Source organism: Rasamsonia byssochlamydoides (genome assembly GCF_041956645.1).
Source record: "Rasamsonia byssochlamydoides strain NRRL 3658 unplaced genomic scaffold VTN77scaffold_72, whole genome shotgun sequence".
Classification (NCBI taxonomy): Eukaryota; Fungi; Ascomycota; class Eurotiomycetes; order Eurotiales; family Trichocomaceae; genus Rasamsonia; species Rasamsonia byssochlamydoides.
Genome location: NW_027192455.1, coordinates 37,906 through 49,495, shown reverse-complemented (window position 1 = coordinate 49,495; position 11,590 = coordinate 37,906). Strand labels below are relative to the sequence as shown.

The window sequence follows — 11,590 nt, the reverse complement described above, 5'->3', positions numbered from 1 at the left end:
ATGGTCCGCCGAATTATTGGCACCCTCGGGGTGCTGTCCGCGGCGACGGCTGCTCCGCTCTGCCAGCAGACTGCTTCCAGCGGGTATGACTACATCGTCGTCGGGGGAGGCACCAGCGGTCTGGTCATCGCCAACCGTTTGACTGAAAATGCGAATGTGTCCGTCCTGGTCATCGAGGCGGGCGACTCCGTTTACAACAACCCCAATGTGACCAACGTCAATGGCTATGGACTGGCCTTTGGAACGGCGATCGACTGGCAGTATCAATCTACCAACCAGACCTATGCGGGGAATACGCCGCAGACGCTCCGGGCGGGCAAAGCGCTTGGAGGGACGAGTACCATCAACGGTATGTATTTGCCGCCAGACAATGTGCTCCGATACAGATATGAGCTGCTAACGACATAAGGAATGGCCTATACTCGTGCCCAGGACGTCCAGGTCGATGCCTGGTCGGCGATCGGGAATGAGGGCTGGGACTGGAACTCTCTCTGGCCGTACTATCTCAAGAGCGAAGCGTTCACCGCGCCGAACCAGACACAACAGGCCGCTGGAGCTTCGTACAATCCAACCTACCACGGCCTGACTGGCCCTCTCGACGTGGGCTTCACCGAGATGTTGCCCAACAACCTGTCTTCTCTCCTGAACAAGACGTACCAGGCTCTCGGCATTCCATGGACGGAAGACGTCAACGGAGGCAAAATGCGTGGCTACAACTTTTTCCCGTCGACGGTGGATGATGCTGAAGATGTCCGTGAAGATGCTGCCCGTGCTTATTACTACCCTTTTGAGTCCCGGCCCAATCTGAGCGTCATGCTGAACACGACGGCGAACCGGATTGTCTGGAAGAATGAGACGACCGGTGGAAATGTCACTGCGGGCGGGGTGGAAGTCACTGCGCTGAATGATGGGACTGTCTGCATGGTCCAGGCGAACCACGAGGTCATTCTGTCAGCTGGTTCTCTTCGATCGCCCGGGATTTTGGAACTCTCTGGTGTTGGAAATCCAAGGTGAGTCGCATAGCCCAGACGTCAATACGGTAACTAACATGCGACTAGCATCCTGAGCAAATACAACATCCCTGTCAAGGTCAATCTGCCAACCGTGGGAGAAAACCTGCAAGACCAGATGAACAACGAAGCCACCGCTGTGGGGTACTCGGCCATCGCAGGCACAAAGTCCGTCTCGTACCCCTCTGTGAGAGACCTCTTCGGCAACAGCACCGACAAGATCGCCGCAACCGTGCAGAAGCAGCTGGCCCAATACGCCGAAGCAGCCGCCAACCAAAGCCAGGGTACCATGAAAGCGTCCGTCCTGCAGCGCCTGTTCCAGGTCCAGTACGACCTGATCTTTAAGCAGGAGGTCCCCATTGCGGAAATCATTACCTATCCTTCCACTGGAAACACTCTGATGGCCGAGTACTGGGGTCTCCTCCCCTTCGCTCGTGGAAGCGTGCACATCGCATCCGCCGACCCGACGGTGCAGCCTGTCATCAATCCGAACTATTTCATGTTCGACTGGGATGTGCAGCAGCAGATCAGCATTGCAAAGTTCATCCGTAATTTCTACAAGACTGCGCCGTTGAGCGGTATTCTTCAAACCGAGACGAAGCCGGGGACTTCTGCTGTGCGGGAAGGGGCATCAGATGGTGTTTGGGCCGAGTGGCTGAAGGAGACTTGTAAGTAACCACATCCCAGAATACATCCCTCAGAATCTACTAACATGAAATGGCTGCAGATCGCTCGAACTTCCACCCCGTCGGCACCGCCGCCATGATGCCTCGGTCTATCGGAGGGGTGGTCAACGAACGACTCCGTGTGTATGGAACGGCGAACGTCCGCGTGGTGGATGCCTCGGTGCTTCCGTTCCAGGTTTGCGGACATTTGACCAGCTCGATCTACGCGGTTGCGGAGCGGGCGGCTGATCTGATAAAGGAGGACTCGGGGCTTTTCTAAATGAGTAGAGAGCTATCGAGCGAGACCCTCCGAATGAGTCAGACTTTGACTAAGGATCGTACCGTGGGAAGATGTACATGACATGGAGAAGTCTTCGCACTAAAAGTAGATGAAGCAGCTAATGACAATATCTACATGTATCTCTTGATTAGCCAGCATCCTACCAAACCAAGGCAGTGGGGACAACTAGACCATTAGATCTACAAATCACTAGCAAATTGCGGATGCTTTTCATCATATCCGGATGTTTCTCTCCCGGTATTTTCGTTCTCTGAATACATGAGTGCATATCTGGCACCCAGCGCGAGTCGCGTCGCCGGTGTAAGTCTTTGAAATCCATACTCTTTTCGTTAAACTCATTCCTAATATACTATTATTCCTAGGCGGTAACTAGGTTTGATATGCTTTATTGAGAAAGGGTGACTGAGACCATATATATATATATATATTTCGGTTTTAGGGTATCTGCTAACTTTCATTGGCCTTTACCTCCTATGAGTAATAAAATATAGGAGTACATAGTACGTAGGTAATCATACCATAGGATAATCACTTTACATTACTTTAAAGTCCTCTATAAATAGCTGAGATTTGCTGGAGGTGCCTGCACTGCAAGTGTTACATTTTAACGTATCCCTCTACTCCTGAGGTGGTCTCAGCCGGAGGTCTTTTTATTTCGTTATCTACTCCTCCACTGGTTCACTAGCCTTTTGCTTGTGACGGTGTCCAGTCTTGATTTACACTACCTGGGTTCGAGGAGAGATGTACGGCAAGGACCCATTCGAACCGAATTCTTTTTGTAGCGTTATGCTCTTGCGCTTCTTCGTTTCAGAAAAGAGAGGAAGGAAAAACTACAAATCCAAAATTTCACTCTCTGGTCTATGTCATACGATATTGATCAAGCACACTCCCCCGTTTTCCCGGGTAGCAATGACAAAAAGCGGTACAAACTTCGGTGAGAATGTGAGTTGCCTGCTTATTACATATGCATATATCCCGATGTAATAATCCACTCTACAAGATTGCGACGTCCGACAAAGATAAAGATTTTTTATTCCACGGTAAATGGATGCTGCCTAATCGCATGGCCACTCGTCCGTTACATATAACAAGTCTTACAGGTCTTCGCTTCGCTCGACTGGTTTGAACTTTGAAGAGAAGATAACCTGTTCTATGCCTGGGACTCTTGCGTACATATTAAATATAAGCAGTTTTTATCATCTACTTCCTAGGCGAGATCCCTGCTTACATACCTTACAATATTAATACTCTTTGCCATATTTCTTGTATTATTAGGCAGTATTTGTTATCTAATTTCCAGGTCGTCTCCCTACTCATATTCCTTATGATCTTTTTCTTTACCATATTTCTTGCATTAGGTATGTATATACATGGTATTTATTATCTACTTTCCAGGGGGGCTCCCTACCTATATTCCTTGCTATAGTTCTTACTATTCGTCTCCCCCATTAATACATATTCCTTGCTAATGACCTAATATAGATATGTCTCTTGATAATAGGGGCTAGGTAGATTTTATGAAATCTAGTATAGTATAATCATGTCTGTTGCTAAATTTTAAAGCCACGTGACAGTGTGCAAAACGCAAGTTGACGTCTTTATAATAGAGTTGGAAGACATCAACCCCTTTCCTGGCAGAAAAAGTCTATGAATGAGCACACTTAGGAATTCCTGCCGTCGCGGATAAGTTGGGAGTTTGCGGGTCACTTTACGCTCGGTTTCAGTGTACATTGTTTGAAGACGAATGTTGGGAAAATGTTATGGAAGCAGAGATGTATAGAAAAATGCAAGAAGATAAGCTCTTGCTCGTCCCTTCAGAAAAATATGCAATGATGACTACATAATCCCAGATAGGGTCCGTATGGCAGCCTTTAGAGACTGCAACATAGATGTTGGACCGGTTTCAGCATAGCCCGTCAAACATCTTCATGCAGTTTCAACATGAGTAGCTTCGATATCCGTCCCTTTATTTGCCTGCTTCGCAGCAAGACCCACGTCGTCGAGACCGGAGAAGTCGGCCACACCGAAGAGTTCGTCCATGCGCTCGAGAGAGATCTGCAGCAACAAAAACAACGTCAGCCATGTCCCCTTACTGAAGGAAGCGCACAAATCGACTGGATTCAGGAATACAAACTTACCCCTTTTGTCTCCGGCACAAAGAACGCCACAACCGCCATCGCGAAGCAAAACGAGCCGTAGATAAAGTACGTGCCATACCCGGTGGACCCACCGACGGTGACCAGCATGACCGGCGTCACGCGCGAGACGACAAGATTGAACAGCCACTGCGTCGCCGCGGCCAGAGAGACATTATACCCTCGCAATCTGTTGGTCGGGATCTCACTGACAATAATCCAACAGACTGGCCCCCAGCCAAACTGGAAAGCAGCTGCAAAAAGGTAGACCATGACGAGCGCGACGTAGCCCGCCGGGGGGATGGGAGCGTCCGTCTTGGGCGGATCAAACCGGACGTAGAAGCCCAAGTAGAACATACAGAACCACATGGCGAAACCGGTCCACACGAGTGACCACCGCCGGCCCAAGGTGTCGGCCAGAAAGGTGATGAAGATGGCGCACGAGCACATCTTCACGATGCCGTAGACACCGGTGGCGAGAAGGCTGTTGGCGTTGCCAGTCACGCCGAGATCGGTGAAGATTTTGGGAGCGTAGTAGTTGATGGCATTTGTCTGGAGAAGTTAGCGTAGTTTCAGTGGGGTCTTATATATATATATTCTGCTTACTTACCCCCGTCCACTGCTGACACACCATCAGTCCAATCGACATCAGCGCGCGCTTCCTGTTACCCGGAATCAACCAGCATTCCTTCTGCAGGGCCCAGAATCCAGATCCATGCACGGAGCGACGTTCCTCCTCGAGCTGAGTTCGCAACTCGAGCAGCTCCTGCTGTATGTATGGATGCTGTACAGGGAGATGGCGGACACCGGAGAGGACTCTCGCAGCTCCATCCCAGTCGTCTTTGCTAGCGAGCCATCGAGGCGATTCGGGACAGAGCATGATGCTGGAGAAAATGAGGACTGGTGGGAGCGACTGCATTGCGAGCGGCACCATCCACGAGCCGTGGCCCTAATCAACGAAGAGGTCAGCGTCGCACAAGGTAGAGAGAATAATGGGTGAAACTAACCTGGATGTGAAGCAGCGAACCATAATCGATGAAGAATGCTATCATCGCACCCATCGTCTCGAAGAGTTGATAGAAGCCAATTAGAAGGCCTCTGATGCCACGAGGAGAATTTTCAGAGACATAAGTCGGGGCAAGCATCGTGGCGCCTCCGAGCCCAAGGCCTTCGACGAATCTATCCGAGTCAGCTTGATTTCTGTATCCCCTCCGCCTGGAGGACATGACCTACCTTCCGATGTAGAAGCAAGAAAGATGTCCATATGCGAAGGCCTGAAGAAGCCCGCCGATGAACGCGAAGACAGACACCAGAAGCAAGCCTGGTTTTCGTCCGAATCTGTCGGCTAAGGGGTTGGCGAGCAAAGCACCAGCAAAGGCGCCGGCTTGCATGACAGTAACCAGATTCGCAGAAAGGTTCGCCTGAGCAACTGCGTCGAGGCCATCCAGGCCGAATTCTCTGGCTGCCGGTCAGGTCTGTACAAGCAGAATTTCTTACGACGGAATCTTACTTCTTGAAGTCGGGCAGTGTCAGGACTCCCCCAATGATACCCGTGTCCATGCCGAACAATGTGCCACCAAAACAGGCCTGTATTACTCAATCAGTTTGCTGTCAAGCTGAGGGAAGTTTCAACAATCATTCAAGTGACCACTGACCGCAGCAGCAAGCGCAAAGACCCTCCAGTTGTAGACCTCTGGAGGGTCCAGTTTGATGGCGTCATTCCGCACGATTCGGCGCAGGAACCCGTAACCGCTCATGACTGCTACAATAGGGAGAAGCTGATGATGGCAGCAGGAGGGTAGGAACGAAGACGATGCCAAGTTCGGGCAACATGTAAGCAGCGAGGGCCCAGCTGTATATAAAGCCCGGAAAAAAGCAATTGCCACGACCTACATCAGCTATCTCGCTGCTGACGTGCCTAGCCCCTGTTTACACCGCATAATAGTTCTGCAAACATCCCGGGGTAATACGTAGCTGACTGCCGTTTAGCCTGAATGGAGCTACTTCTCCGCAATGGCCAGTAATACTACAGATTATAGTATGACTTGCCATTGGGTAGTCTATAATGCTCCCCCACGAAACCCCCACGCCACCCCACGGGACCCCACGAATCCCCGCGAATCGTGAACCTTATCAATCCTAGCGTTACGGGTCCACCTCTGGGGTAAATTATAAATAGTGCACCAATGTACTACGAGTTGAACAGAGACTCTGTTTTCTTGCTTGATGATGTGTCTGGCAAAATGACATAGGATACTCGCTCCAATGGGAACACATATATATTTGATGTTTGAGTATGTGGAAAACTGTCGATGTCGCAGGCATCACGGGACAGGGAATCATCTCTGAGACATCACGTAAAGATGTTTCTTTATGTATCACCTCATGGAATCAGATGTATTTGGGGCATCGCTAGCCCGTCTTCCTGTGGGTAGATTCTAGTTTTTTGGTCTTCCTTAGATAGCACTGATCGTGGAAAATTTGAGCTTTTGCTTCGTTGAATGAAAACGTGCCTGCAACGCCGAAAAAAAAAACCCTCAGACGACATGTGTCGGCGTTGGTAGGGAGTGCCCACCATAGAAGGCCTCGTTCTACTGTCATCCCCCTGAATTGACATACGTTTCTTTTCCCTTTTTTTTTTCTTTCTTTTTCTCTTTTTTTTTGTTCTTTTTTTTTTTTGGTTGAGGGCTGTAACCTCAATATCTATCATTTTTTTGCAGCCAAGTCTGCCTACTAAAAATCATTATATATACTCAATCTAGCTAGCTCGGAGATTTGAGGGCTTAAGCTGAGCTGCTGAGCTTCGCCGCTGAGTAGGGGCTATAGGTTTTAACTACCCTATGAACCGGAGGTCGGGTTTTCCATGTCCAGAGCCAAGGGAACGAGAGCTGGCAAAAGCCGACTTTCGATGTACTAGCCCACAGGGGTTTGTTGAGGTGGGACATCAGACAGTGGCTGAAGCAAAAAGAGCGTTTAAAACGAAAGTGAAGGGAGGGAAATGGCCTGCTGGAAGAACTTGACTTAGCTGATTAGCTAGCTCTCTGCGGTCTTTGCCCTGATTATTACAGGAGCTTGATTGTTCCTACGTCCTTGTATTAAGTCTTTGGAAACAACACCGTTCATTGCGTGGCAGTATTTTCTGTAATGCGAAGGTCTCTCTCTCTGGACAAGTCATAAGGATCTGGTTGGTAGGTGTTGTACAGATATGTCCACTAGACAATAATAATGACCTTCTGCTGCCTGCTGTCAACCTGACTAATCTCACATATATGCTAACTTTGTTTCCCCTCCTATCAACTCCCTTGGCTGCAGTAGTGCAGTGATTAAACCACAGCACCAATCTGAACAGCATCACTCTGGGCAGACTGAGCAGTCTTGGTTCGATTTCTTCTGATTCCAAATAAAATGGATCCTAGTTACAAAGCTGCACTGCGATGCAGGGTGCTCCGGGAGGGAGGGCATCCCGACTCAGAAGCCTGGCTTCTTTTTATTTTTTTTCTTCTCTTTTATTTATTTCTCCTTTTTAATTCCTCGGGATGAGAATAAGCATGCTCATCAAGGAGTTTCGACGAGTTCTTCCAAGGCTTGGTGTGCGCGATATTTGAAGACAAGACACGAGAACCGTGCGAATCTCGACAATTTCCTATTTCGGTCAGAATGTTGAAATGTATATTGCTTGCTTGAACTCTACTTTAAATTCCACGTGGGGTTTTGTTTTAAAAAAAAAAAAACAACCCAGATTGTCGAAATTGCCCCTTTTATTTTAACTTCGTGATAATCCTTTTTTTTGTTGCAGTTCATTTTAAATATTGTTTTGCTCCCGCTACTCAATTCAATCTCTCTTCCCATATATATTATAGGTATTTAATAATAGAAAATAATAGGAGGAGGTTTATATAGATATAAATTATAAGGAAGGGCAAATAAAAGGGAGGTAGTAGGTAGGAGAAGGTTAGAAAGTACAAAAGAATTATAGAGAAGGAGAAATAATAGTATAGGTATTAGTAATAAAAAGGGAGATGTATTAAGTAGTAGAAAGTAATAGAAAATAGTAGAAAATAGTTAGGATAAGTAAAAATAGGTAAAAGTAGTTAGGCAGAGTTTTAAGAGGATCAAAAAGGTATTTTTATAAAGAAAAAGTAGAAAGTAGGTAGGAAGGTAAAGAGATATTAAGAAAGATAAGGGATAGTAGTTAATATAGTAATTTTTAGTAACTTTAAGGATAAAAGATAATTAGTATATATAATTTAGAATGTATTATATAAATAAAGGTACATAATATCTCTCTTTGACACATTCGGGCAGCTCTCGCTGAACAGAACAGAGACATCTCCGCCGAAGTTTACCTAAATCAGCGGTGCTGTCTTGAAGAACTCGAAGATAGGACGAAGAGAAGAGAAGAGAAGAGAAGGGGAAGGAACTTCCAACGCTGTTGAAAGATGACGTTGGGTATAATGGTTATAAGTGATTTAATTAATCTTCATTTCTCTCGTTTCTGAACGCCGTCTACATACGGTCTGGTCCAGTTTTCTCAGCAGCTCCCTCTTGCTTCAGGATTAGTATCAGGATCTCCATCTGTCTTCCCTTCTGGTCGCCATGTCCACAAGAAATGCTGGGTAATTGATCCGCCAGCCGCAGAGAGAACTCCTTTCTCACCCTGCCCTTGGAATAAGTCCCGATATTGAAACTGGGTTCCCTATTATTTTAGTCCTCTGTTTTGTTTAAAATAAGAAACGTAATTCTTCCAATCACAATGATAACAATATCAATAATAACTGATGCAGGATCATAAGACATGATGTTAGGCTTGGAGAGGACATTTTCAAAGAATAAAGAAGTGAAATGCTAACATATGATCTGAGAAATCTACTAGAGAGATAAGACTCTTCTATCTATACCTTTATAAACCTGCGGTGAAGATCACATATATATATACCAAGTGTGGAGCACTATTTCAATAGCTATTGCAGCAAAACCTTTTGTTCCTTTTTGTGGTCTGCCTACTGTAACAGCCTCTAAGTAATACTTTATACGTGCTCACATAGGAATGCTGATGTGCTATATAATCTCTATAAATCGCAGTAGGAGGTCTTTTACCGCGCCGTAATTAAGGACACGGGTCAGCTCGCATTAATTAACAACTACTACTGCAGTCCTTGATTTCTTGCTTTGACTTGTTTTGCTTTTTGTTTTTCTTTTTTTAGTTCATTTCCCATTTCACGTCTGCTACCACCAATCCAATGCAACTGATTGAATTGCCTAATGAATTGCTCCAATTAATAGCAAAGCAGATATCTAGATTCACAGCATGATGTTGATCTCTTCTCTTGAACAAATCACTTACTATCTTATCTGGTCAATCCTCTTCTCTATCAATATAATGTCTGAAACTTGGGCAGCACAGGCTTGCTATGGCCATAGTTCATCACTTTCTATGAGAACAGGCGACAGTGCAGTCATGACATCCAGGCCATGTCCTTGCGTTGCTCACGCACTCATCCAGACTCACCCTTGATCGCAAGAGCGTAAGGCACCTTCACCTGCTAACTCACCTGGACGACACCCAGGCGAGAATTGGCCGCCCATAAGCCACACCCCGACTGGTTAGGAGTTGGTAGTTGAGTGGGTGATCACCAGCGAATCATATCTGTTGTATGTAAGTTCTCTTTTTTTTTTTTTTTCGAATTAAGTGAAGGTGAAGGAGGTGATGGATGGATGGAGAAGACAGGATGAGGAGAGAGGATGACGATAAAGAATTCAATTGACTTGATCTGACGTGATGTGATATGATATACCAAGGAAGTATTTCAATATTTGGACAAGTATATTGTCAGAAATCTCCCACTCAGCCAAAAAGAGGTGCCATGACAACTACCATTTGGCTGGATGATATTTTCTGGTTGACACATATATAGATATATGCCCTATTCAAGCATGTATAGTACGATGTAGGCACAATGAAAGAAGAGCGGAATTTACATCGACTTAAATTCATGTATATACAAAGAAGCAAGCATATACACTAAATATGCAGGACTGCTCGGTTAACGACTGATCCTTTACCCCTTTTTCTTCGGTATACGACTTTTGTTCTGTTCCTCCCTTCTCCAGCTCCAATGTCATACCTCCTAGGTTCCTTATTCTTGTTCTTTCAAAAATTTTTTTCGCCTAGAATGACGGATTGGCGTTCTCGAGGAGTTGCTCGAAGTAGGCCTATTCACAAATGATTAGCTCAATTATCCCATCAGCCCTGAAAGCAAGCTGCTACATACCTGGAACCAAGTCCCCGCCTCCGGTGCCGGCTGCAGCGCATCGCTGAGCCCGCAGTGGTAGTCGTAACGAGGCGAGGTCGTGTTGGACGTGCCGTCGCTCTCACCACCAGGCTTGACCCAGACGAAGGCGTCCTCGAGAGAGTTGCCCGTGTTGGTAGTCGGACGCACGCCAAAGCCGGTGCCGATCACGTTGCACCAGTCACCCCATTGTTGTTGCTGGGTGGGTTGGACACCGTTGCGGGCTGAAACAGCTCAGCAATTAGATGTATATCCATAGAGAAAGATGTGGCTTCCGGCTTGGGTTTGGAGTTAGTGTTGACGGTGGTACTTACATGTGTCGGTGATAAAGTGCGCGTTAAAGCCCTGCGCCGCGACCAGTGGTCCCAGGGCATTCACATAGTCCTCTTCATCGCAGTTGGAGTCGCCCTGCGTGTACGACGGGCACGGACTGACGGTCCAGGCGTTGTAGTTAGCGACGTTGGTGGCCAGACCGCGCACGGAAGCCGGCGATGAGGCGTTCTTGTACACGGAAGCGAAGAGGTTGGCTGCGGGCTGGAGGTTTGCCGACCAGCCTAACCATCCGGCGTGTCCTGTGGAATACAATATTAGTTTGAATCCAGGTGGTAGTTCGACAATGGAGGTGGACTCACCCGCGTCAAGATACATGGCCACATTGGGCAGGTTGAGCTTCGTTATCGCATAGTTGATGCACTCCAAATACGCGCTCTCTGCGTTCGCGCATTTCTCGACGTTCAGGTTGGTGACCAAGTTGGCCAGGCTGTCGGGTTCTAGAGTCTCGTCTCAGTACATGATCTTGTAACCAGCGAGAGCCGACGTACCAATGATCAGGATGGTGTGGACATCCGAATACGTCACCAGCCACTCGGTAATGTTGTCGATGTACTGCTTGTACAAGGCGACTCCATTGTCGGCAATGGAGAATTCTCCATTGCTGGCTGCTGCAGCGCAGTCACGATCAGGCAGGTCGTAAACGACGAAGATACCCGCAATTGGAGGGTTGGCGCCGGCGGCGTTTTGGGACCGGATGTCGGCCAGATACTCGCCCACGGTAGGCACCTTGGCTGCTTGGTCGCTGTGGAAAATTAGTAAAAAATAAAAAGAACGAGGAAAAGAGTCATCTTTTACAGCCAGACGAAAGACGGCACCTTGGCCACCTCGGTCGCCTTTGCAGCAAGCGTGCCGGTCA

General features: G+C 47.4%; 3 protein-coding genes across 3 annotated transcripts in view; 1 reads left to right on the top strand and 2 right to left on the bottom strand.

Moving 5' to 3' along the window:
- On the top strand, positions 1-1,955 carry VTN77DRAFT_8448 (uncharacterized protein; the record flags this gene model as incomplete). The annotated part of the gene is made up of 4 exons (XM_069424947.1): positions 1-349; positions 410-1,010; positions 1,059-1,678; positions 1,738-1,955. 4 exons carry the CDS (start codon positions 1-3, stop codon positions 1,953-1,955), a joined length of 1,788 nt encoding a protein of 595 aa, XP_069274642.1.
- Positions 1,956-3,902: 1,947 nt separating this feature from the next.
- On the bottom strand, positions 3,903-5,868 carry VTN77DRAFT_8447 (uncharacterized protein; the record flags this gene model as incomplete). The annotated part of the gene is made up of 7 exons (XM_069424946.1): positions 3,903-4,031; positions 4,115-4,663; positions 4,722-5,060; positions 5,119-5,290; positions 5,345-5,569; positions 5,622-5,698; positions 5,767-5,868. 7 exons carry the CDS (start codon positions 5,866-5,868, stop codon positions 3,903-3,905), a joined length of 1,593 nt encoding a protein of 530 aa, XP_069274641.1.
- A 4,411-nt stretch (positions 5,869-10,279) lies between these two features.
- VTN77DRAFT_8446 (uncharacterized protein) overlaps positions 10,280-11,590 on the bottom strand; it is a gene marked incomplete at both ends in the record, with an annotated part of 1,794 nt that continues 483 nt past the window's right edge. The window contains 5 exons of the mRNA XM_069424945.1: positions 10,280-10,324; positions 10,384-10,625; positions 10,716-10,973; positions 11,034-11,171; positions 11,223-11,476. Of these exons, the coding sequence (XP_069274640.1) occupies positions 10,280-10,324; positions 10,384-10,625; positions 10,716-10,973; positions 11,034-11,171; positions 11,223-11,476 (937 nt within the window). The remainder of the gene's footprint in view (positions 10,325-10,383; positions 10,626-10,715; positions 10,974-11,033; positions 11,172-11,222; positions 11,477-11,590) is intronic.